This window comes from Lepidothrix coronata, unplaced genomic scaffold, assembly GCF_001604755.1.
Source record: "Lepidothrix coronata isolate B3197 unplaced genomic scaffold, Lepidothrix_coronata-1.0 Scaffold48, whole genome shotgun sequence".
In the NCBI taxonomy this organism is placed as follows: Eukaryota; Metazoa; Chordata; class Aves; order Passeriformes; family Pipridae; genus Lepidothrix; species Lepidothrix coronata.
The window spans coordinates 2,248,064-2,275,815 of record NW_016690228.1 but is presented as its reverse complement, the minus strand read 5'-3'; the positions used below and the strand labels follow the sequence as shown (position 1 = coordinate 2,275,815).

The window sequence follows — 27,752 nt, the reverse complement described above, 5'->3', positions numbered from 1 at the left end:
TTTTAGACAAACAGGTTTATAAGGTTTATTTTCCATTGCACATACATGGATTATATACAAGTTAGTAACATAAGTTACTTCTTAATTTTCTAAAAGATTGTTACAGCAAACACTTGCCATTTCAAAACATCAAGTCAGAAATCAATCTAAAAAGGTAAATATGACAATATTTTAAAACAAAAACAAATTGCACTTGGTTAGGGAGAGTCAAATACAGGTTTGTCTATATGCTGTAACAAACTATATAGCAGGTAATATTACAGTTAGAAGTAGCTCTTGCAGTCCATTTGTACATTAATAATTCTTTTCAATTTTACTTATTTAAAAACTGGTGGATATTTCAAAGACTTCCTCCTCTTCCTAGTATTCAAGATTCATCACGTGAAATGTACTAGCAACTAAGTCTTTATACAATTGCTATTCAAATATAAGAACACCACACCTGAAAATAAGGAAAAAACTAAAACATATTGATTTTACATGTATCATGAGATGAAAAGTATGGAAGGTGTTCAGCAAGAAAGCTCTGTCCACTACTTACATAAAAGAAGATTTTAAAAAATAATCACTGCACACAATACAAAGGGTGGGGTCATACTGTAATTTTTAAGTCTCCTGTAACAGTAATATTCCTCATTACTGTTCACAGATGAGCGTTTCCATAGCAAACCTGTTCTCAAAGTGTCGAATCTTTCGGCAATTGGCGGCTTCGCGCTTCTGAATTCCTGTTGTATTAGTAAAGAACAACAGAGGGGAAACAGAAGAGGGGGTGAGGTACATCAGAGATATAATGGTTAAACATTTGCTGTGATAAGATGTCACCAGAAACCGAACTATCCTCTTTCAACCCACCCCTCAGAGAAACACACACCGGCACACATTCAGACGTTGAGAATCAATAAGCAAGCAACAATCCTGAAGGTGTGGTGAACCAAACTGCAGTACCCAACCTGCCCAAATCCTACCCTGGTTAGTTTTTAATTCAGATCAGTTCCCAATCTCCCTCTCTCTGCATCTGTAAAAATGCTTGTGGGAATGTGAGAGAGGGAACAGCAAAGGAATAAACAGCTATAGGCAAAAAAGAGTGGACTTGTAGTATTTAAACATTATCTTGGAATTGTACAAAGAATTTAACTAAATTTTAGCCAAAACAATGCTCACTGTCAACCTATGCTCATCATTTATTACTACAGAATAAACATACTGAGCTTTTGCTATGAAGACCTTTTCATTTTCAAATGTTTTTCTAAATTGTTTTCATAAAATATATTTCTTCTCCTTGTTTTCCCAAGCAGTCAGGTCCAACAATATGACCAAAGCAATCAAACTGCTTTGGTGTACACCTGCCCACCACACACTCACTAACAACAACAAGCAACAAAAAAAACCCCAAACAATCAAATAGCAGAAAAAACAACCAAAAAGCAAATCTGAGTAACATTTAAATGCAAATTTTAAGGCAATATTTAATAGCTTGTTAAGACTCTTCCAAATAATGTTTTTCAAACATTTTCCATGAAGAAGTACCAACCACTACAATTTTCCTGTGAAGATAACTCTAATTCACATTTCACTGGTGCAAACAGGAAACCGTGGAACAATTTTTAATGACAGGAAAAACCTGCAATTCTGTACTTGGACTACAAGGCTATAGCTTCTCACATACTAGAGGGTCTTTCTTTGATTTTGGGTGGGGGTGGGTCAAGAAACAAGATTAAAGAAGAGTATGAATGAAAGGCTGAACTCCAGAAAACAAGCCTGTGCGCACACATACATTTTGGCACCCCTGGCTCACTGGAGCCTTGAGCACTTTTGTGCAATGAAGTGACTTATTTCCATGCCTACACAAGAAAATATCAGCTGTACTTAGTCCCACATAGCAACTACTGCAATAAGCAACCCTTGCTTTAATTAGAGTCACTCCTTTCAACAAAATCAAGCCTCCTTACTGAACTCAAACATCACTGAACATTTTGCCAACACACAAGATTGCAGGAGGAACACTTACCTTTCATGGCTTCTTTGCGCTGTAGTTTATAGGTTTCCTTGCCACGGCAGAGGCGGTAAATAAAGAATCCCAGCTGATCCACATTTTCAATGCGATCAGTAACGATCATCTGTTCATGAATCAAATAGGACTGAGGCAAGTATGTTCCAGCCTGTTGAACAAAAATATAACAGCTCTGTCAAAATCCATCTCTTCATGGTTTAAGTACACAAGAAACACTTTGTAATGTTTTTCTTTAAGATGGCTGGGACATATCTTTGAATTCTTTCAAAAGATCTATTACCCATGCAATTTTATTCTAAATGTGCAAGCTTCACTACACTACAGAAATACATAATGATTATATTCAAAAAGTCACAAAACTTCCATCGATGCATACATCCATCGCCCTCCTGCCACAGTGACATCAGCCTTCGGCAGGTTTTTTTCCAGGTGTGCCTATTGTCACAGATCAGTCCTGCACTTATCATCCACAGTTTTCAGTTAATATGTAACAGCCCAACAGACCTCAGTGGGAATGACTCCTAGGTAGGAGCTGGCAGAAGCATGATCTACACGGAAAGACTCTTGCTGACGAAGCAGCCCAGCTATGGTGTACTCCAGCTGCAGTCCATGGGGTTGGGAAGCCTTGAACTTATTCATAGCATGGGTCACAATTCTCAAGCCAAACCCTGGATGAGACTATCTACCCACGTAAGTTATTATGGTGACTCCCAGAATCGTTTATTTGGAAAGGTATTAGAAAGCCATGGTGATACATCAGGTGTTTCATGGCAATACACTAAAAAAGGGAAGAGCCATGATGACACACAAAAGGCTTCTCAAGCCTTTTCTAATCCCTTCAGTGTTATTTTGCATCAGATGAAATGATGGAGGAATCCTGCTCTGTGCACAGCTCACTGTACACAGCTGAAGATGCACAGACTTAGCTACCAGCCAATTTCTTAATACTACCACTGGTAACTAATCATCAAATTTTAAAAATATTATTTCATTTAAGAAATCCTGTTAGAGTGGTTCTAATTTATAGCACTAGAGAAGGTGTTCCTTGCTTTCTAAAAATAGTGATTGCTTATTGTGAAAACATATTCAGCTTCTGTGGCAAAAGATGGTTCTATGTTTTATTGACAATAAACAACTTGAAATTTCCATTGCAAAACAAGAATATCTTGTCAGCCCCAGTGACATGTTGAGAACATGATTAAATGCTATTCTCCTCAGTAAATAAAGGACTGCATAAAATTCACTTTAAATTACAAATATTTTCTTCAGCACACATTGAGGAAAACAACAGCAATTTTTTTTTTTAATTAAGAGCTTAGAAAATGTCATTCCCCCAAATTATCCCACTCATTATTTTTTAATAATTAAATCACTGTAAATTCCTGTATCTTAACTCCTGGTCTCTCGACTTTCAGGAGAGAGCCCTAAGGGAGCTCCAGAGCAAAGCAGCAGCACAGGGCACTGGCAGAGTGGGCAGCAGTGCTGAAGACTTGGGGGACAGCCTGGAGGGACACTCCTGGGCTCATGCCCTCCAAATCACAGGACTCCCCCAGCCATGTCCCAAACCAGGAGGAGAGGAAGCTCAGTGCAGGAATCTCCTCTGCCGAGCTACCGCAGAAGCAATTATCCAGCACTGGGATCCAGCACAGCCGCAAATTTCGTCATCTTTGAGACATCCTGTGCGCCGTGTACAGTTAAAATTAGCCAGTTGGCTCAACAACGGGAACAAGGTGGATGAGCAAATATACCTGGGTTTCAGCCTCGTTTCCCAAAGAAAGCAGGCCTTTCATGTCTGCACATTCAAGCAAACTGTATCAATATATAGAAATGTGGCTCTCAAAGCTAAAATTACAGCTTTTCTTAAAAAACAAACCAGCCCAGAGAACCTCCATTTTCATAAAATGCCCTCTGCATGTAGTCACAGCTTATTTTAATGAAACTAGCACATCAATTTCATACATTTTTTTCCTGGTGCAACCAGGACAGTTTTTGCTCACTTTGTGCATCGGCAGCGTAGTTTCCCAAATTTCAGTTACAAAACACTTAGCCTGATTTTCTGCGACATCTAATGCCCACAGCTTTTTGTTAATACAATGAGAATTAAACAGATGTCTCATAAAATTAGGGCACTCATTGTTGGGACACTGATCAAAACAGTTTGCTTTTGCACAGATTTTCAGTTAAATGCATGATGCCTTGTAAACCAAGCATATTTGATTTGGTACTAAAGACAAACTAGGAAACTAAGAGAAAGTAAAAAAGAATACAGGGTCATTGAGTTTTACAGACACCACATTGTCCTTACATACAGGAAATGAAAGTGTGGTTAAATAGCCAATCTCAAAATAGGCAGCAAAAAAGCAGCAGAGGACTTACTTGTGAAGTAATTTTTCACATGGAATTTATTTATATATACAAACTACTCAGAAATGGCTAAAATGGTTCCTGGAGTCCTAATTCCAAAGCCTTTTTTGAAAGATGCAAACCCAAAGATGACGTAATTTAAATTTCTAAATTTAAAAAGCCCAGTAAAATAAAATTTAAAACACTCTCCCCAAATCTTAAGATACAAGTTAATCAGCTCTCTTCCCCATCTGAACTGTTTTGCTGTTCTGTGAAGAAACCAGAAGGCTCAAAACCAAGGTAAATACTATTTAAATTTGCATTAAAAGCATACATACGTAAAAGTTAAAAAAACAAAGAAAAATTCATATTAAGTTAGTAAGAAACCCCATTAGATTATCTGCTTTGGCCTCCCTAATTTCACAGGCCATTATGTTTCACCCTGTTACCACGACTAACAGAACAGTGTGTCCCTTTGATGGTGACAAGTGAGGCAGCAGCAGTACTGTAAGTCCAGCAGTAGTGTTCAATTATCAAACCCTGCCGGGAAGTGTTTAGGAACTCCCACAACCTTATACTGAAAACTCATGTTTGGTTGTTCAGCAATTGTGGCATCTCAGTCTTTCGCATGGTCTTCGTTTTTAAGGACAACAAATCTTGTTCTGAAGGTCTAGTGCTCACAGAACCAGGAATACGGCCTCTTGCTTAGACTGGCTTTGCTAATCATACAACCCACATCCTGATCGCTCCTACAAAACCTCCCTGCAAACAGGAAGATCCATCTTAAGGCTGCTGGAAGTCTCATGAATTTCCATCACACCTAAGTGCCACATCCAGTTTCCCTGCGCATACACAGGAGATCCAATATGCCTCACGTACATCACCCTCAAGCCACTGGATCAAAGTAGGGACCAATCCTAGGGACCAGTTCTTTAAACAAGGCCCATGTTAAAAGGATTTCCCAGTCATCTGCTTCATTCCTCTCATCTAACCAGTCTTAGTCCAGCGCACTCATGCTCTGTAGAAATTTTAGTCACAATAGATTGTAAATTAAAAAATACACAGATTACTATCAAATAATCCAGGTATACCACATTTACACAATTTTGTCAGCCAAATTTACAGCATCAAAAAATAAAATCACATTTGTTTGCCTTCCTCTGAATTAATAATTCCTTCATGATTGTAGATCATTAACTAAGTAGGTTATAGACTCTTTTTCTCTTTGCAAAGATCTCTATGATCAGTTAACTTTCTAACATATGCGCCTTGTGCAAATGTCAGAGTTCTGCAGAAGGAAAAAATAAAAAGGAAAACATCTACTTTTTTCCTGTCTTAAGAACAAATTACTTATACTACTAACTTATAACTATACCTTGATATTGATGAGCAGCTCCAGGAAATTTTTTGGTGGCATAACAACTGAAGTGTTCAGAGGAATCACATAGCACTTATCCAGGCTAAGGTCAAGATAGGCAGTGAGTCTCTGTTGAGAAATATTTATTTTAATCAAAATAACAAGAACATTGACATACAGATCTTGTTGAAATACTATTGTCTCATGCAGTTCTTCAAATTATTGTTTTGTTCACTATAAAGTCTGTCCAACAACTCCAATCTGAGAGTAGGTAAATGCATAATTATAAGACAGCCTTGATGAGAGTTCGTATCTACAACAGGGATTTGGGCAAGGCAGCAGGCGATGAGTAGCTCAAATGCACTACAGCAGTGAAACTACAAAAGTGTATCTGAACTGTTACAGAAATAAGTACAGTATTTATTGATTGCTAGTGCCTGTATTTTGAAACAACAGGGCAAAAGCCTTGCTCCAATCTCCCTGCTTTTATATTTTGTTATAGTCTAAAGGTGCCGGTGTGAACAAAACACAGAAAGAAAAAAATACCATTACAGATAATGTATCGAAAGTCCTTTTACTTTCAAAAATACTACTGACTTGATGGGTTAATGAATTATTAACTTTGTATAGTACCTGAACTGCAATTTTTACCATTATTTGATAAAAAGCTGAGGGAATTATCCTGATGAATCCTGTAGCTCTGTTCACTGAGCTGTGTTTCACTGCACCTGTTCTCGCTAAAAAAGACATTATCTCTAGCTGCTGAAAGCTCTGAGGCTGGGGATGTATATAAAATACTAAGCACCAAGAGCCCAATAGTCAAAATAGTACAGGACAGCAATCATTGGTGCAACTAATCTCATTACATGGAAGGAAGTGTTGTACCTATGGCAAATGACCATAACAGCAAGGCCTTTATCTTATGGAATCAAAAAGTAAATTTCTAGTATTATATTGTTCTTATTCACTTCTTGGATGCTGCTTTTTTTTTTATTATTTTAGTTTTCCCTCTTTAGAGTCTTTGTGCTAACTCTTAACAGATGCTCCCTAAATATATTCAGAAATACTTTTAATTACAAAGCTCGAGCAAGCAATGTTTTCCTCTAAATCTGGTTATGAATATTTGATAGATAGTGCTTGTTTTGCCTGAAAAACTTAAACTCGAAGTTTGCATTAAAAAAAAATAGGACACTTCCCTATTCTTCTTTTTCAGCCTTGCTAAAAAAGCTGTTCAGCAAAGTCTTCAAATGTTCACAGAAATTTAGCTTCCTGAAAACCAGGTGTATATTTCATTGCCATGTATCAGCTCCAATCATGTGGATACAGAAAAGGAGGGCTTCTAATTGTTTCACAGCTGCTGTTAATACTAAGAGCTGTAGGCCTGTCAACTGCCTTAACAAAAATTTATTACCATGATTCCTATCAGTCAAAGTTATTTCTTCAAAAAAGGAAGAAACAGCTAAAAGTGCTTTGATACTCTTGTTCAGTGCCTCTAGGAATCATAGTAGCCTGTGGTGCACAAAGAAATTAAACTTTGGCTAGGCTTCCTGTGGCATCTGGAAAATGAGCCCTCTTCCACGGTCAGTCAACTTGTCATTTCCTTCCCTTTCTGCTGCTGCTTTGGGGTTTTGAGCCATGCTAAGAGAGCACCTCTGGGGGTGCTTGAGCACACCTCATGACATGAGATGCAATCAGCCCCTGCAAGCTGACCTCAAAGCTATGACAGCCCTTTCCAAACTTCCCTCGGAACCACAGCAGTTGGTCAAATTCTGGCCCAGTGAACTTCACCAAGCAAGAAGTATATTCTCTTTACTTCCTCATACTAAAGAAAGGAAATGCGTCTAAGACTTTTCCCATTCTTAAAAACAAATGATGGTTTAGATACTACCTCATGATGATTAAATAATGCTGTACTTTGTATGCCCAGTTAATAATTGCTTGCAGCCTACTGCTGATCAAAATATTTCTGCTGCCTCCTCCACCCTTCATTTTCCCCAACCACAATAATTATGGAGTACATTTATCAGGATGACTGAGGGGCAACATTTTTCAAGTTTTAAATGCTTTAAACTTCTTCAGAAATATTTCTTACCCGGTGGAAGTCATGGACTATATCAGCAGGATCACTATCAGCAAATTCAGGGACTGGCACACTGATAAACTCAACATCTTCTTCCTCCAGGATCTGAATATTTTGCTCAATCGTGTGGTAGTGAGCACGCTGAGCCTCTGCCCCAGCCTCAGGTAAACTTAAGCCATCTTCAATGTACTTTATTCCGCAGAAATACACATCACCCTGCTAAAAATAGTTAACAACCCAGCAACAAAAGCATCAGTAACCTAGAAGATTAAAATTAATATATTCAAAGCACTGCAGAGAAAAAAAACTTGTTGGAGTAAAAGAAATTTTTTCCTTTTAATTTGATTTGTACACCAAAGTAGGAGCCAGTTGCTATCTACAACGGGACCATGGCTAAAACTTTGTACTCAATCCAAACAGAGTTTTTCCCTTGAATTCAAGGAAAACAGGATCCCATAAGCAGGTTCTTAAAATCTAGTCTTACATGTGTTTTTAGAAAGACAATGAAGTTCCTACATCTATATCCATATTAATAAATTATGATCTAACTGTACAATTTAAAACTGGTCATCCAAATCACCTTTAAAAAGCAAGTCTAAGGCTAAATTTAGTCCTGCTTGCAGCAGAGGGTTGAACCAGATTACTTCAAGACTTTTCTTCCAATCTCAATTATACTGTGAAGTTGCTTAGTTTTACAGGACTTCAAAAGTTTTGGAAGAAAGTTTCCAAAATAATTTTTTAACAATTTTAAAAGACAAAATGGTAATAAAAAGAAATTGAAACAGTACACATGGCAAGTTATCTAAGAGAAGTGTAACGTAAAGTCCTGAGTCAGAGGAAGTCATATAGCAAAATTATAGGCCAGATAGTTTTAGAAATGTGCATATGCAACTTATGCATATGCACATGCCATCAATTTAAAGTTTTGCATTAAAAACATGTCTTCAGTGCAATGTTAGCTCAATTCCTGAGTGCTTCCTTCAACCCAGATCTGACTCACAGACAAGTACCACAGGTTTGAATTAAAAAGCACTTTCAATTTCATCTTACTGGCGTGTGAAAGGTGGAGCAGCCCAGTGCATTAGAAATGCAGCACACCTTCAGCTACTCAGCTTCTTAATCTGCCAAGATACACTATGCTGTTTAGGCATCATTTGCAACACCACTGCTCCTCTGTAAATTGGGTTAATGTGATAGCCAAAGAGACTACAAACTGCAAATTCAGCTAGAATTTCTGAAGTTTAATCACTTTGCCTTCCAGACAGCGGCTACTAAAACGAGGAAAAAACAACCATTCTGGTATTAGGGACAAGAACAAGAATTTCTATCTTATGTGCACTACCAGTGGGCTAGAGGGATTCATGTTTTGCTTACACTCTCCCTTTCTGACTCTATGATCTTGCAAACCCAGCAGTTTCTGAAGCAGGGAGGGTGTGCTCGCACCACTTGGGCAACAGCCCAGCACATCCAGCACTGCCCACTGGCAACTGCCTGCAAGGGAGACAATCTTTAACTCAGATCTCCCATGTTTTAGGTAAATGCTCCATTTCCCTGGCACCACTGCCTTCACAGGGCTCCTCTTGCAGCAGTGCCATTTGTTAGAAGACGGAAAATACATTTTGTTAGAGATCTAATCTTGTCAGCGTGGATTCAACTTGACAGAGCATGTTTAACCACGCTGACTGCGATTTTCCCAAGTCCCCTGCAGGGCCCATATTTCTTTTCCCTGTGGAGGCTAGGAAAGAGGAGAGTCACTGTATTGCTTTGACAAGCAGTCCCTTTCCTGTGGATTAGCAGTACCACATGTGTTAGGAAACCTGGGATCAAACAAAGGCTTTCAAGGGGTTAAACCACCTCCAACATTTGGCACTGCAAAAGAGGAATGAGAGCAGATGAAAATCTGGGACATCAGTGGGGTTCACAAATCCAAGTCCTATTTAGATACAATCTTTTCTCTGCAAAGTAAGGTTTTCAAAAATGCTGCTCCCTTTTATTTGTCACCTTCACTTCCACCCTCCTCTGCAGATTGGTAACTTCAGAGCAAGCCTTATCCCTGGCCTTTACAAAAGCTGAAGTTTTGGAAAGAGAAAAAGATTTTGTTCCTTTGGTTAGTCTGCTGCTCCTCTTCTAAATGTAATGCAGAAGAACAGTCTGTTACTCTACTTTCCACAGAGGAAAACACAACCCTCTCATTACAAGTATGTGACTTACCTGGAATGCAAAATATTTGTACAGATAGGCACCACCTAGGATCACACCAGCCAGCATAAAGGCCAATCCAAAGCACATGCACCAGCACCAGGCCCTCCTCTGCCCAACAGGCACAGCATCCTCAGGGTCCTGCAAGGTATCAGAGAGGGACCTTCAACACACTGTTCCCAAGACAGGTATGAGAGCAGATGCTTCAGGTCCAGCAAGTACAAACACTGCATCCACCAGAAAAGGCTGTATGTACTTTATCAAAACTGTTTGGAAATTTATTGTATTTGGCAAAGTTTAAAACAGGTCTATTTGAGTTGAGGTTTAGTAAAACTTGTACTGTCAGTCACTTTTAATGCTATTGTGACTAAATCAGCAGATTAAAGAGAAAAATAAAACAAAATCTCCCCAGATACCTAATAACACACAGTGAGCCAGCTATTTCACAGACTGCAGACAGAAAAATATCCATTCTCAGGCAACCTCCACGCAACAACAGCAGAGTGAGGAAGTGAATTCAGAAAGGTCAGATTCTTTTTTACCTCAGTATATGCAATTTAAATTATCCTGAAGAACCAACAGAATATCAAAAGTAATAAGAGCAGCAGAATACATCCTTTCCTATGTTGTTCCGTCAGGTCGAAAGAGGCTTTACCACAGCTCGGCTGGTAGAATGGTAAAAATGGGAATGAAAAAAACATGCTTTGTAAGCTGTTGTTAAAGAAGCTTTCTGCTCTAAGACAGCTTTTGCCATGCCTCTATCTTCTGTCTGTGTAATACTAAAGGAATGACAGGACGTTTCCCCTTTGGGGCACTAGTTTGCATAACCATGCAGTCCCCATAGGCATCCTAAGCAATAAACTGCTGCTTGCAAAATCTTTCCTCTATCAGCCACATTACAACGTTCTTTTCTCCTCCAAGTGTCTGCATAACTCAAACCCAAAGAAAAAAAGAAAAAAAAATAAAATCCAACTTTGATTCACCCTGTTCCAAGCCATGATAATCCTGGGAAAATATCCGAATTCAAATGAATACAAAGAAATTCATTACATCTTTGCAACCAAAAAACAGTAGCATAGAATGATGATCAGGGCAAAATCATTATGACCAAATGAATAAAAAACATCAAACCAGAAAACTGAGGAAGAGTATGAGCTTGAGAAGGCTTAGCTATGGTTGTTAGTCAGCGTTCTGTCTCATGGTTTTGGGTTTTTTGCAGTATTTGCTAATTTGGATGATTTCCCACTTGAACAAAGTTGTGAATGTAGTCCTCATGCTGTCTTGGTCCAGTTAGGAAGTAATTCCCCTTATCTGAGGACACCAAATGGAGAGAGGACCCCTCCTGTAAATGGTGGGAGAAGGTGGCACTTCCTAAGAATGACTCATCCCAGCTATCCTAGAGAGGAAGAAGTGGGAGGTACTTACTTCTTTTCACTGATTATAGAGGGAAATTCCTTGGTTAACAAATTAGATACCTAATTCATATGCAGCTAAAACTAAGTGATTTGAAACCCACCTTTACAGTACACTGCAATTATCTTTTATACCGAAGTGGCAATGTAGCTTCTTTGCCAAGCAATGGCTGCCAAAATCTGATTAAGAAATATTTAGAGTCAAACTGAAGATATTTCACAGATTTTGTTTTACGTTACCTTGCTAACTACTGCAGTAAATCAGATTGTGAAATCTCCATCTCTGGAGGTTTTCAAGACTCAACCAGAGAAACCCATGGCTAATCTTGCTTTGGCAACCATCCTGTTTCTAAAGGGAGGCTGGAGCAGATGACTTCCAGAGGCCACTTCCAACCAACATTTCTGGGATACATTACAAGACAAAGTGAGATTGGCAAGAAAACATTTGCTGTTGACTGAAAAGGGAGAATGTAAAGACAAGTAACAACTCTTTATAGGTTTTACATTACTAATTATTTAAGGAATTCAGTGTAAAAATTACAGGATTTCTAGCTGCCTGATTTTTTAACCTGGTTGTTTGCAAAGACTGAGAACAGGACATAATACCCATGCTAATCTAATTAACTCTCAGGTCAGGTTGAGAGTCACTGTGGATTCTTCTATAAATCATCTCAATTATAAATCTAAACCAGGTAAATCAAGGATTTTTATGTTGCCCTGTATCATTAGGTAACTATTTCCCTAGATACTTCAAAGTTTAAAGGACACTCCATTGAAACATTTTAAAATAGCTGTCATTTAAACCATTGTAAGTTAATGTCAGAAAAAAGGATAGCAAACTGACTGTGGGATACAACGTCAAAATATTCCCTAAAACTGAGTATAAAGATTATCTTTATTCTTTCTCAGTACTGCTTTTATCCCACACCCCTTTTTTATCTCCAAGCAGAATTATCCACTAGCGGAATAACTGCCTTTTCCATTTTTACATTATTTTGTAAGTTCAGAAACACTAACAAACATGCATTTGGGAAATGGTGCAGAAGGCATACACAGTGTGAGCACCTACCTGGAAATTGGGATTAATGATAGATTAATTTTACAGAGGCCAAAAATAATCGGAAAAACAAGGTAACTTTTACATTTCACCACACCAGAAGAAACCTGAAGGACAAGTTTATCAGTATTCCAATGTAAATAATTTTGCTTTGATATATAAGATGACAGGTGTAAACAACAGGTTTAATACAACTCTCTTATCCTTTACCAGCAGCTAAATGTTATCATTATTATTTCTGAAACAATCCCTAGCGGTGGCACGTCAGTCTATTTCGTATTTGTAGTCGCCTATTGCACTGATTTGTCTCCAGCCTACTAAAAACAGTCCATGGAATTTAGAACAAGAGTTCAAGCCCAGTTTAGGCTCTTGCTTAGGAGAATGCATAAGAGCACAGCACCTCATTACAGAGAAAAACTGAAACTGACAACACTGAAAACATTTTATGCTACTGAAAGAGAACATAGCATTGATTTCCTAATCTGAAAACTAAGTATATTATCAAGCAGTTTAAGACCAGCTTAAATTAAAATATTATAAATAACCTACTGAAGCTAAATTATACTCATATTAGTAGCTGCACCATGGCTAAGCTCTCTAAGCTTTTGTATTGTTGCCATGACAGCTTAGTTTGGGCTGTATTGACCCAAAAGAATAATCTGTCCCTTGCTATATAAATCTGATGCTCTGCACTGCAAGAGAACGAAGTGCAATGGATGCTCACCCTCCTTCCAGGTAACTCATGTTCTGAAAGAAAACACATTAAGTGAAAGCAGATTCCCAGTAAGAGGGACAGTGCTGAATTAGCACTTCTCCCCACATGGTTACAACTGTCATAGAGCACAACGTGACATTGCAGCCTCACTGGCTAATTTTTCTCTAGGCCAGCTTTCCACTGACAGAGGAATCTGACAAAAGAAAGCCTCATGTACTTGAGGTGAAGACTGACCTCTAAAAATATGCCTCACTACTTCTGTAAGCAGCAATAATTAATCATTACTGTTATGGTCCTTTTCTTTCCCCTCTTCTGCTTCATTCCTGCCCTGTGTACTTTCAGCTCCCTCCTGAATCCTCAGTCTTAAGATGATGCCACAGAACTCATCTTTTCTGATGCAAAATGCCTTAGGAGAAACTGGATGCAAGCCCAAAACTGGCTTGTTTCCCTTGATGAGCTGATTGTTCTAATTGGAAAACATTTGATTAGCCTATTTCCCATGGACGAGACATGAAACAGAAGCATCTCTCTGCCACTTGATCACTAAATACTTCAGTGTTAAAATTGAATGGTTCAGAACTTCCCAAACTCAGTAGCTTCAAGCTCTGCAGGAACAATTTTCCTGCAGATAGAAAATCAGAAGTATTAAATTCTGTATTATTTGAGACTAGCAAGATTCATATCTAGAGTCTTCTCACAAGGAAGTTACTGCAGTTTTCAATACAGATCCTTTCATCAATGACTACAGTAGGTAATGTCAAGCTGCTCTGTCTTGTTGCTGAAACCATTAAACACTTCGCAGATGGACAGATGATACCATAAACTATTTACCAAAGCACTACTCAACTATAGAGAGTTCTTCACAAGAATATCTTATGTTCTTGCTCTTTGCAGTTCAATTTTAATGCTACTTTTTTCTTCGTTAAATAAATTCTGAATTTCAGAATGACCAAATTCATGTTTGGGGTAGTATGACAAATTTATTCTAAGAAGCACCAATATTGAGCCACAAATATGTATAATTAGACTTGGTAATTACTTAGATTTTCCCCTTGTGGCTTTTTCTACATAGTGGAATATAATTGTTTTAACATTATAAAAGTAAAGCAGTCTAAAAACTTACAAGGCATATGTCTAGTTCATATTAAAATAAGTGAGATTATCAGACCTTGTTCCTTTGCAGAAATTAAGGACACATCAATGATATGATAAAAAAAACAACTATGAATCAGTTAGGTAAGAATTCACCTAAACCAGATATGATGGATAATATGTTGTGGGAAGTCCAGAATACTGTATGATGGCTGAACAGCTATGCAAAAGATAATGTCTCAAATTTAAAAATAGATACGATAGCAATAAAAATAATTTTGTGAGGGGGAAATGTCTTTGAGAACCAACACACAGTCTTTAATCCACAGAGAAAGCAGATGCAGAGTATCACTATTACATAGTGATTATGCTGGCTACAGCATAACACACAAAATGTTCATAATTATGCGTGTGATAATAACATCTTTTTTTTAATATCTATATATGTGTGTGTGTATATATATATATATATAAACACACATATAAAAGCTTACAGTTAATGTGGGTAAAACTGCCTGGAAGCTGTTCAGTTTTCTTTTGAGGTCCTTTGTGTGCCACTTAGCTCACATGGATTGACAGAATACAGTGGAACGGACTGAGCTTCCTAAAGCCAAATATTGACCAACTGCAGCTTTAATTAGTGGAACAGGAAAAGGGAAGTTAATGATGACTCCCTAAAAGTGTTTTTTAATGAAAGTCTTGAAAGAAAATATTGCCCAATGGCTGTATAAACTGAGTGCTGTTGGTCAGGCTCGCCTCCTGACTTGTAAATCTGACATCTGTCCATTTAAAATGAACTTAATTATGGAAGAGCTCTGCATTCCTTCGATGGCATTCCTGCTTGAAGACTGCTCTAAGCCTGGTATTCTATTTATTACTTGTTGCAGATGGGAAATTAAGGCGGGCTTTTGCAAGAGTCCTCACTTGGCAGATGAGGCAAATCTGGAAGGCCATAGTGGTGATCTGCCTCTCAAGCAGTAATTTTATGCTTACTAATAAAATAAAATTTAAATTTTAAGTATAATGATCTTTTAACTTGCCATTTGGAAAAAACCACTCTATATACAATAGATGGTTCAGAGATTTCTCGTTTATCTGGCAAACAAGCTACGCTTGTTTATGTGCAGTTGAGATCTGAACACTGCAACCCTTCTGTGGCAGCACTGCCAGTTCCTCTTCTGTCACAATGGACAGGGACTTGTCCATCTGGCCAAAGGCTCTCTGTCTGAAGAATAGCATGAAAACCAGACCTTAGTTCTACTGCTGTTTGCTGTAGTCACGTAGCCTGAAAACCCAAGGATATTAATTAGAATTACCTATTAGGCAGTTCATACTATTAACCTCTTCCTGTATTTCTAGTATCTGTATATGGTCTTTGAAATAATATTGTAAATACAAAGTCTGTATTATAGCACTAGGATATCCAGAAGTGAGAAGAAAGTACATTCCAAGAGCTTTACCAAGTTCAAAGTCCAAGGTCATTTTCATATTACTTGAATACTACCTTTCATCAAATGATGGGGGAGTTTTATGAAAAATGAGGTGTCCATCAAATGACTCATTTCATGGTTCAAACATCATAACTATAACAGAATAAAAACATTAGTATAAGCAGCAGCCAGCTCAAAATTGTCTTAGAAGGGGAATCAGCGCTGATGGGTTGGAATGGAGCTGCAGCTGCATGTATTGGGAAAGACGGAGGTGAAGGGAGAACAAAAATCAGAATGCAGGCAAGAGAAGGGGAGCAGGAAATAAAACTTAGAGAGAAACATGGTGGAAAATGAAGAGTTCAATTTCTCTGCAGGAAGTAAAGGAAAATTACAACTGTAAAGTGAATGTAAAGGACATGAATCAGCAGTTCACCCACAGCCATGTGATAGAGGGACAACCAAAGAAATGTGTCCTGAAGAGTAATCCTGCAACTGAGTTATCCTGATTCACCTAAACACTGCCTTCATTTCTGAGAAAAGAGACTGCAAAACTTGATGGCAGCCAACAATTAAAGAGGATGGGTAAAGAAGGAAGAAACCTGTAACTATTTATACTGCTGCTTTGGTTAAACTTTGGAGTAGCGCTAAGAGTAGTCATTGTTAGCTTTGGTCTTACACAAACTAGAAAGTGGCAGGGGGAGGGGAAGGAAGGCAGAGTGTGTGTGACATGCCCAGACACACTTAAATGGCCTGAAAGTTCTGCCCCTGTAGACCAGGCAAGGACTTTCTTCATGCACATGCACAACTTTTGGCTACATCCTTGAACCAGGCTGTCTACAATGACCGTACAATCAACCACACACACTGTATTTTACTGTTTTCTTCAAACTGTGTTCCCCTAGATTGTTCCTCTTCTCTGTCCAGTTCCAAGATCCACCAACTTCCTTCTCTTGCCACCAAACCTAGTGGTTTCAAGTCTTCCTATAACTTCCTCCTTGTCCTGTGTCTATGCCCCCTGTATCTTTCCCCACCCCAAAGCAGAGTTCTTCAGTCTCTGCCATGTGCTGAGTAACTGGGCACACCTTGTTTCCCTTTCCTCCCTTCATCACTGCCACAAGATAAACCATTCACCACATCAGTGTGCTATGCTCTGGTGAAGAGGAGCTGGGCTGTGGCCACAGAAGTGCTCTGTACTTTGACCTGCCGCACCAGCCAGCACTCCTGTGCCTCTTTACTATAAATGCTCAGGGCCAGGACTGCCCTCTTTTTTTTTCTGTACAGAGATTAGTACAACAGGATTTTAATACCCCCTTACACTCCTTCTGAACATGAGGAAACACTTTTTTTACTGTGAGTGTTACCAAATGCTCACACACAACATTGAGTGTTACACAAATGCTCAAATGTTACCACACTCACCCAGGGAGTTTGTGGAGTCTTTATCCTTGGAGATATTCAGAAGCTGATGGGACCAAAGATGGTCCCAAGCAACCAGCTCCAAGTGGCCCTGCTAGAGGGGGGGTGTGGGCAGGTGACCTCCAGAGGCCACTTCCAATGACAGTTTTTAAGTAACACTCACACCATTCAGGGTAAGGATTAATAAACAACCTTAACCATTGGTTTCATTAAAGAAAAAATACCCTCCAGGACTGCTGTGTCTGTGCTAGACAAGCAATAAAGCTCCTCATATACTTAATTTTCTTTGCTTTGGGGTTTTATCATTCTTCTGCCATTTCCCCACCCCCCATATGAAACTTCAACAAAACCTACATTTGGAAAATGTCTTGTCTTTAAGTGTTTGGATGTCGAACACAAAAGTTCTTGTGCCACTGACAGTCAGAGAAATCCACAATTGCCACTGCCCCATACTGAATATAAAGAGTTTTCATAAGCTTGGCTAATGAAGAGGTGGTGGAAGTCACGTTTATTTATACGATATAATAATGTTGCTGAATTTATCTATATATTTTCATTAACTAGGATGCTGGAAATTTGTTCTGCATTCAATACCTATTTTTCTCAAGTATTTTTAAAAAAGAGAAGAGTTCTGGTGCAAGTTTGCAAGTCATAGACCAAAGCAATGCAGGTGAAAGCTTGCACACATATCTGGCAAGAGGTGCCTGAGGGATGTTTATTTATTTTAAACAAAACCCCTCAAACCAAAGAGGTCATATGGGACATTTTTCAGAATGCATTTTGCTTTCAGAAAACAAAATCACTACACTCTTTACGGTTACAGCATGTCAAACACGGCATTTCATTAAACTGTCCAATTCTGAAAAACACTTCATTTTTAAACATCGCAAAAACCAACCCTTTCCCCACTTGCATTCTTTGACTTACAACTGACTTACATTCTCCTGTTCTTATAAAAACTACACTAAATCAATCTATAACTTTAATGCAGTATTGCTCTCATCTTTATCCTGAATTAATCAATGTTTGAAAACAGGAACTTAGAAGGCTCCTATTGCACTTAAAATGGATCAATACTAAATTATCTCTTTGACCTTGATTGTTCTAGTTCCTGTCTCTTCCTTATCCTGCTCACTTCTTTTATCTGAAATTTCTCTGCTTTTTTCCTACAACTGCCTGAATCTCAGACATCAGTATGATAGAACACCATGTGGATTTAACCTAGATTTCTCTCAAGGCTATTTTCCCAAGCGGCATTGGCTCTTTCACCCAAGAGATCTCATTAGCATGCACATATGCGCCACTGAGCCTCAGAATTTAATAACTCTATTCCCAGTTCAGCCACAGATGGTATGTCATCTCAAGCAAGTTACAAATGCTGTGTCTCAGTTTCTCTTCAAAGCAGAATCCAGCATCACAGAAACCACTTGTGAGGTTCGTAGTCCAGCCTCTTCCTCTGAAGGAGGTTGGACTCTGAAGCCTGTGCAGGTTGCTCACAGCTCTTGTCGAGCCAAGATCTGAAAACCTCCCAGGCTGACACTTCAAAGTTTTTGTGGGTAACCTCCTCACAAGCATTCACTTCTCCTCAGACTGAAAAATATTTTGCTTATACCAGTTAGAGGCTCTCCTTTTTCAATTATATGACCACTGCTTTTTCAGTCACCTCTCCAGGTGTTGGGAGGCTGCTGTGACATCCCCCCTGCAGCAGTTTCATCTCCAGGTTGAACAAGCCTCATTCCCTTGGCTCACAGGGCATACACCCTCCTCACAGGGCATACACTCGACCCTCTGACCATCGTGGTGGCCCCTTCTGGACTCGCACCAGTTTGTGACTGTCTTTTTTGGATCAGAAAGCTCTCAGCCTTCAAGGATGCCAATGACTTGTGCCCAGTTGATGGTCCACCAGAAGCCCTGGGTCTTTCTCAAGCTTCCCAGCCAGGTGGTCCCCTGCCTGTCCCGATGGAGAGAATGAGTCTGCTCCAGGTAGAGGACTCTGCATTTGCATTTCTTATTTCTGAAACTCAGAGATTTTGTTCAGCCCATTACTGTAGCCTGTTGGTGTTCTTCTGAATGGGAGCCCCATCTTCAAATAAATATACCCTGCTAATACATATATTAGTGAATTAAGATGCATAGTACCCGTACGGCAAGCAGAGTTCTCTGAGTGGAAACCATTCTACATGCAAATACAGAATAGCATTTAATTGTAGCACTTACGAGTATCAGCACAGAAGAGCTGACCTTGAAAGGCTTATATTTAATTATGCCCTCTTTCTAGGAAAAACTGTTGTAACCAACTAAAGGGCTTCACTGCAATTAGACTATTCAAAGCCTGAGGTGGAGCATACACTCCAGTGCCGAGCACCTGGCTGCATCACATCCTGCAGAATCACAGATCCTGGCCATTGTTCAAACACCTCACCGAGAGAACTTCACAAAACTCAAACTCTAGGCAAGATAACTCATCACCCTCTGCAGCAATCTCAAAAGGTTGTGTTTGGCCTCCCACCCTGCACAGGGTACTGCATTTTCAAATGCATAAGTGCAAGGGTTTTCTATTTCTATGTAGACTTTATCTTTAAAATAAATAAATAAATAAATAAATAGATAAATAGGCCTTGGTGATTCAGCAACTATATGAGATCCACCCCAGAGATCACAGACTCCTCTCAGTTATGATCTCCCCAGCATATTCTTTTTCCATAGTCATTCCACTGTTTCATTCTACCCTCAAAGGAGCAGAAAGCTGCCATCAAAAGCAGCTGTTTGCTGAACCCTAGAAAGAAGATAACCACAAATTAACCCAGGATTTGCATTCAAGGAACTCTACTCTTAAAATGCCTGTAGGTTTTATTTTTATGTGTGTGTATATATATATCACATACTTAATAATATATAAATCTTATAAAAATATTTGTATACACATACTGACACTATTATATGGAAAGGACAAACCAGATATCAATTTATTTTTTCCACAATCTCTAAAATAACTGTTGGGCAAATATTACTTTGCCATTTTTTGATGGTGAATTTTGCTTGTAGATGACATTTGGATCACTCAGAAAGGACCTACGTTTCTCTGTATGTCCACTGTTGTCCAAACCCTACTTAGGCTATGTCATGTCTGCCACAAAACCATTTCTGACTTCACTGCAGAGCTTAATCTCGTTAATTATCTCATTCCTTTGGTTTACCACATCTGTAAAATTAGGACAGATATCCGAGTTTTACAAATTAGCATGCTTTTCATCTGTAGATTCAAAGTAATTTCCACTGAGGATAAAAAGCAGTACATAAATAGTAAGAAAATGAATGTTGCATTATACATACAGATCAGGAGAGTAAAAGCAGATAATACTAACCTTTGTCAGCATAAGGGGGGATGGGGAGAAAAAACAGGGGAAAAAAAAGGAATCTGTGCAACAGCTAACAAAACATATAATTACTTATCCCAGCTGTGGTTATGTTTTAAATATGTCATAATGTTTTTGGAAGCACAGAATAGAGAACATTTAAAATTACTACGACTTAAAAATGCAGTATTTGCTTTTGAAGATATTTCCTGAGAGTCATAGAGAAGACTATTTTCTTTGTATGTAAGCTATTTGGTGCCTGTAGCTAGTGGCTACTGGATAGAAAATATGTATAATGCCAACAAATATTCCAAAACTGCAACTGCAGAAGAATTAACTGAAAACATTACTGGAGGTAAGTATGCTTACCATTGTCATACTGTCCCCAAAAGACCTTTAGCATCAACATTTATTAAAATGGTGATAAGAAAAAAAAGGGGAAAAAACCATGCAAATAACAAAAAATATAATTTGAGTATGTAAAACCAAAACTGTTAGATTACACTGGCAACTGCAAATGTTTCACTAAAACACTTAACAGGAAAACAACATATACACATTATATTTTGAAATTAAACTTTTCTTGAAATAGATGTTCATATTTTGGATTAAATATTCATTATAATGGAAGGAGTCTAAATCATTTCCCTTGAAAATACTGTTGATTCCAAGAAAACTTTCTTTCAAATGTTTTTCACAGAAAAGTTCAGCATTTCATTTTGACCCACATCTTCAGAAATTAACTAATTTAATTTGAGCTTTCCCACTGAATAGAACTTTGGTTCCAACAGCCACTTAAGGGGTATTCTTCACACTACTACACAATGTTAATATCCAAACTAGTTTCTTGGAGCTTATCAGAAAGAGAAGAGTATTGCAACACAGAAAGACAGGAGTGAACGTAAGAGGAGTAATTATGGCATTTACTATAACATTACAGCACAGGGTAGTTTTTCTAAATATCACACTATATAAAGCTTCATCTAATTACAGACTTTTCCACATGACAATGTTAAGGGGGAAAAAAAGTTCTCCAAATGCATTTTTAGGGTTATGGGCCTCAGCCAAGTAAAACTTCGTTAATCTGGAAACAGAAACTATTTAGAACTGCATAAAGTATTTGTGTTGTCTCTATAGTCATCCCTGCACTGAATTCACAGGAGCTGTAAGGTACAGCCATCAGCTCCTGCTCAGTCAGCCAAAAACGCAAATGATACAAATAACTGACACAGCAGTTATCACAAAGGTCTAGTATTAAATATCATTCTTCTGGGAAATGGTTGTATTTCCCAACCAAGGCTTTGTATTTGTTATTCAGGTCAGGAAGTTATGAGAAACAGAAAAGGAAGTGAGATACAGAGCACTGACAGAACTCCTCTGTCCTACAGGTTCATTTCCATTGCTGGGGGGATGGGGGAATGGCACAAGCTCTTCCAGATCACTTTTTGAACTTCTTAGCTTCTAATCCCAAATTCCGAAACTCAAAAATAGCAAGAGATTGTCAGAGGAGCACCACAAACCTTTAAAGATCTTGTTTTTTAGTATCTCTCAATGGCTGGGAACCTCTAAGGAATAGTTCTAAGAGCCAAATATCTCAAGATCACAGTTACCTTTATTATCAGGAAGCTGTACTACTTAACCAGTAGCACAGATTCACCATGTAAAAGGATGCAGGCAATGAAATCAACCACAGGGCTTCTTTTCTTATGAAGAGTTCCTCATTAACAACACAAATTTTGTTCAATAAACTCAATTTACCCTAATTTATGTTTGCAGGTATGTAAAAAGTCAAATGAAGGAACAGAACCCTGGGTATCCTTGTGCCTGAAACTGGAAGGTTTTTTCATCTCTGGTTTGATGGGTTTCCATTAAAATCTTAGCAACGTCTGGAAGGAGAAGGAGGAGAGAATTCAGTTTGTTAGGATTTTTTACTTCTGGTCCTCCTTTAAATAATCCACAATGCTCTGACATATAGCAGAAGCTGGTTAGTTTAATGACCTAGTTGCATCACAGAAAATACATGAAAATACAAAGACTGCTCTTTCCCCAATGGCGACTGGTGAAAGGCCTATAGAAAATTTGGCTACAGGAAGCCTATAAAGGGAATAAGGAAGCTCCTCCAAGAAAAAAAGAAACAAAAAAAACCAAAAAAACCCCAACCCTTAACCATTTAACTACAGACACATCCCACTGCTTTTCTGACAGCAAACTAATAAGGAAATGGCTATTTATTTATGTGTGTGTACTAACATCTGTAACATATAAATATGTTATATAGTACTTATATATAAACTGTAAAGTTAACATCCTTATTTCAGAAACATCTAATACCAATTACATAAAATCTAAGGAGTTTTCTGCATAGCAAAATAGCGCTTATCAGTTGCTCAACATATTTCCCAGGTGGATCCCCTCACTCTGTGTTAAAAATGCCTATTTTAGTACGCTTCAGGAAAGACTAAGCTAAAATGAAAAAAAAAAGATTCATTTTAAAGGTTGGAGTAATAATGTCCTCATAAGGAATAAATGCAAAAAGCTGCTGCTTTTAAAATTCTTAATATTTACACTTTCACATTGAACTCTCTGCAGATAGAGTTATCCAAAGGTCAGCTACAGCACATACGGGTGAATCCAAAGCTTCCCTGCCCAAAGCTGTATGCGGTAAAGATGTGCTGCATTGAGGCCCCAAGGAAAAAATATAGTTTCAAAACGTTGCCACCTACTCCAAACACAGAAGGGAGCAACAGCCTGAGAGCTATTGAGGGCACAAAGATCTTCAAGGAGGGCTTAATCTATTGAATGGACTCTGCAAAATGTCTGATGATTTCAACTATGCTCAGAACCATCTTTGGCTCTCCAAAGATCTATTGTAGGAAGAAATGTTAAAATACCACACATTGTTTGTTTGTTGGGAAACTGGGTCATAAAATACCCTACTGTAAAGACAATGAGCAAAGTGGAAAATTAAATGTGGCCTGAGAACCTTCACTAAGAGTATTCTGTATTTTGGCCAAGAACTGTGGCATAGAACTACCATCCCGTCAGTGAGTGAGTTTTAATGGCTGCCTACAGTAAGTATGGAGATGCTTTCACAACACACCATGTAATACTGATGATTTATGCAGAGACAGGATTAGCACTCCTGATTTTTAAACCTCTTAAATAACATACTCCAGTGCATAAGACCATTGCCTTCTGCAAAAGCTTTTTTTAAGCTGTTTTCCCATGACACATCCTTTACTCTTCTTGCATCTTCTTCTCTTACCTTCCCTAATTTATTTCCTATTAGTATCTGCATCAGAGGTTACTGGGCAAATTTTGGCAAGATCAGAGTATTTCTATGCTACGTTCATCAGCATATTTTGGCTGCAAGCACTCTTTAATAAGTCCTTGGAAGATTATGTATTTGAGAGTAGTTCTGCGATGGCAGAGTTGCAGTCTTCAAGACATGGTGCTGGGAAAAGCAGCAGAAAGAGACTGTCAAAAACCTAGCTCAAAAGCTCGTTCCATTAATTTTTATTTTCTGGATATTTCAGAGTATTTTTCTGTTTTCACTAATATCAACTGGTTTACTAAGATCTCTTGCTCAAATCTTTGGTAAGTTTTTGATAATAAAACTCTGAATGTACAATTCTGCTGATCCTCTTCCACTCTTACGGTTTTCCCTTTCCTTCAGTCCAGAATGCCTCACAGGACTGTCTTCATAAAAGAAAGCTTCATAAAGTGTTGTTTTATTTTTCATGTTTACAGTTGCAATCCAAATCTATTTATTTTCCTACAGAAACAATGTAGGAGAGGGAAAAACAAACGTCCCATATATGCTGTTTTGGAGATGTGACTTTTTCAATCCACTAGAATTCACTCTTCCAATATACATTTCCACACTGCCTTCAAACCTCACTTTTCCAGCAATGAAGTGATATGAATAATACATCTGTCAGATGTAGTTTATTTTTCCCCTTTCCTCCAAAGAACTGCATAGGCAGCTGAAGTTGTGGAGCGGCAGAGGCAAGATCTGTTTCTAATGCAATTATATTAGAGAAGGCAAAGTCCAAAGAGCGTATCTTGCACTTACCTCAAAGGTATCAAGTTTTACAAGGGCACTCAGTTCCTTTTTTTTCCCCCCAAGATCTGAGAATAAACTACCAGACTTGAAGAACCATATACCTCTAGAGCTACATGACATAATTTGTTTCACTATTGTTAATCCTGCATGGATTGCACAGCCTTTTCTACTGAACTACAGATGACACTACTGTACTCAGATACACTTTTATTTATGCTCCAAAGCACATAATCTAAAAAAAACCTTAGTCAAGAGAATTTTGCAAACTGGTAGGTGTGGGTCTACAGTTCTGCAGAGAAAAGACAGAAATGTGTCAAGGAGAATGTCAAAGACTCGATGTCCCTTAGAGCATTCATCTGCTTTTCAAATTTTCATCTGTGCTGAGCGTCCACTCCTAGCATTCTATTTTAGGACTGGTTTAAGCTTTGTTAAGGTATGTTCATCCCCTGACAACAGTACAAGAACTTTTAAGTAGCTACTGTGAGACCAGACCACCTCTTGACCTGGTTAATAAATGTTTACAAGTCTCATTTCTAGGCAAGGAAAGCAGTACTGAGACCTGGGCAAAGTTAAGGCAGATCCTGTACCTCATCCTCAGCTGCAAAAATTTACAGCTCTGCGTTAAGGAAATCATATTCAAATGACATGCTTCCATCAGTATCTGGACAGGGTCAGGAGGATTTGTTCCCTAGCGTACAATTAGCCAGATGTATTTTGTTTGTTTAGCAGTAGGAAAAACAAGCCCAATTTGGTAGGCTGTCTGGAAACAAATATCATCCAGGGCAGGTCTGGATTCCCAGACAGTATGAAAACCCCACATTCTGAAAAATGTAGCTTCTTTCTCCCTTACGTGCTTGGTGTTAAACAGACCACCAAACCTGGGGTCAGGAACTCTACAGCTCAATCTGGGCTCAGGGAAGCCATGACTTTCTAGAGAATGGCACTCCTGCTAGGAACAGGGAGCACTTAACAGATTTCCCATAATTGCAGGCAATTTGAGTAACAATACTGTCCGATCTGTTGTGGCACACTGTTTTATTAAGTCTCACTTAAATACTTTGGTCAGAGTTTTATTTGGAAGTGCAGTATGTTCAGTAGAAGTGTGAAATTTAACCACTTGCTGTACCAGGAAGATGTCACTAGAAACACCTTGGTGGTTCCCCTTGGCCTTGAAATGACAACGGACTCTGCAGGTGAAGAACCTGGTCCCATAAAAATCACAGAAAAACCTGCACGAGGGCACAACTTCATACTATAAATTGTCTTCCTAGGTAGAAGTTCATCATGAAGATTTAGGAAATTAATAAACACTGTTGCTTTTGCAGAGCAAATCTGGTAATTTACGGCCTGATGCACAAGAAATCGTGAAAGCAAATGAAAACATCAAGACATGCTGTTTATGTGCAACTGGCCATTTTTTAAGTTTTCATTCACTTTTCAAAGAGCTTAAAGCAAAGTACACTACTCCTAATTAAGGAGTAGTTTTGATTACCAGAGCATAAAAACTGCAATCAAACCCCTTTATATTCTAGGCATTTTTGCACTTCAAAAACTTTAAAAGCCGCTGCTGTTTTGTGCTTTGTTGCTGTTAGCAGAGGGGAGGCGAAAGCAGCGCCTGGAGTTTAGGTGCTGTTTTGGGGCGGGGGGAGGCAGCTCTTTGTTCCTTTTTTTAAGCCAGCGCAAGTTCCGAGGCGAAGTTCTCGGTATCGCACAACCACTAGGCTCTGCGAACACGCTGCGGCACAAGCACGGCCAAACCCCCAGCTTCACCCCGGCCAAGCGCTCCCTCGCTCCGAAGCATTTGGGGCCCGGGAGCAAGCTCGCAGCCCGTCGGACTGAGCCGTGCGGCCGGGGGGGATCGCACGCGGTGGTAAGACCAGGCACGATGCGCCTTCTCCACGCAAACCAGCTCTCATCGCCGAGCCGAGCACCGCGAGGGGGCTGAGGTTGCGGGCGGGCAGCCGGGCTTGGGGCAGCCGGCCCTAAAACCCGAGTTGGCCGCGGTCCATGCGCTGCCGGAGCTAACAACAACAACAACAAAAAAAATTTAACCCGAACTACCACAGAGATCCCCAGAGTCAGGAGAAGCGGAGCTGCAAAGCTCGTTCCTTGTCAGCCATTTTAGAAGCGTGAGCCGAGCGGGGCGCACCGCAGCGCAGCTTTCCCCGCTGGCCCGCCCGCGGTTCGCCGCCGCGGGCCAGGGGCGTACAAAGAGCAGCATGGTCTCCGCCGCGCTCCCCTCCCCGGGCGGCCCCGCGGAGCGGAGCAGAGCGCCCGGTACCAACAGCAGCCGGGCCGGCCCCGGCGCCTCGGTCCCCCCGCCGCCCTCACCTTGCTGTCCGGCGGCAGGATCAGCACCTGGCCGTTCTCCTCCTCCTTCTTCGCAGCCTCCTTCTGCGCCAACGCGGAGTTGAACGACACCTTCACCATGGCCGGTTCTCAGCGCTCTGCGCGCAGGAGAAAGAGGACGAGAAGCAGCCCGGACCGCCGGAGCCTCGCAGGCTGTCTCCTGCCTCGCCGACCCCCCGCTGCCGCCTCTCAGCGACTGCCACCCCCGTCCCCTCGTCAGGCGGCGGAGGAGGTGGAGGAGAAGGAGAGGAGGAGGCGGTGCCTGACGGGGAGGACGAACAGAGGGGAGGTGGTGGCAGCGGGGCCTCGCCCTCTGCCCGCCCCGCCCCGGCCCGGCGCGGCGCGGCGCGGCGCGGTGAAGGGGTCCTGGTTCGGAGGGTCTGTGCTGCCGCTGCTGGTCGGTAGCCGAGGGCAGCGGGGCCGCCGCTCAGCGGGTGCGTGGCCGTGCCCCGGGCGGCACCGCCCTGGCCTCGGCGGGGAGCCCCGCGGGGGTCCGGCCGCCCAGCCCCCATCTGGCTCCTCTGCAAGGCCTGGGGGCCGGCCCGCGGCTCGCCCCGGGCCGACACGCTGCTAGCCTTGCGCTTCCCGAGGCATGGGTGGCGCAGGCAGTTCGGTTCACCTACTGCAGTGCCAGCATTTCTGTGGTTGCCATTTTAATTTGATTTTTGTTAAAATGTTTGGGTCTCGTGTTCGGGAAGAAAATCCCCGAAATGCTATATAGGCAGCGTCGAGGTGAAGTCCAGCAGTTGTTAAACTCCTCGGGAAGAATACGAGGAGCAACGGGGAAGTGGAGATGTGACCTTCCCTCTTCCTCTCCGGTGCAGTGGGTGTTGGAAGTGCAGTGAACTCAGCACACCATCCTAATAGGG

At 40.1% G+C, this 27,752-nt stretch overlaps 1 protein-coding gene across 1 annotated transcript; it reads right to left on the bottom strand.

Moving 5' to 3' along the window:
• Positions 1 to 27,141, bottom strand: ITM2B (integral membrane protein 2B). The gene is made up of 6 exons (XM_017815089.1): positions 26,866 to 27,141; positions 10,003 to 10,131; positions 7,804 to 8,010; positions 5,730 to 5,840; positions 2,009 to 2,159; positions 1 to 725 (listed from the first exon to the last, which is right to left on the bottom strand). The coding sequence occupies exons 1-6, from the start codon at positions 26,962 to 26,964 to the stop codon at positions 637 to 639; spliced, it is 786 nt and encodes a 261-aa protein (XP_017670578.1). The 5' UTR covers positions 26,965 to 27,141; the 3' UTR covers positions 1 to 636.
• Between the last annotated feature and the right edge of the window lie 611 nt (positions 27,142 to 27,752).

Coding starts and splice junctions, on each gene's coding strand:
- ITM2B (XM_017815089.1), bottom strand. CDS start 26,964: ATGGTGAAGGTGTCGTTCAACTCCGCGTTGGCGCAGAAGGAGGCTGCG. Junction 5,841..7,803: donor TAGTCCATGACTTCCACCGG/GTAAGAAATATT, acceptor ATTTCTCAACAG/AGACTCACTGCCTATCTTGA. Junction 2,160..5,729: donor AGCTGCTCATCAATATCAAG/GTATAGTTATAA, acceptor TTTGTTCAACAG/GCTGGAACATACTTGCCTCA.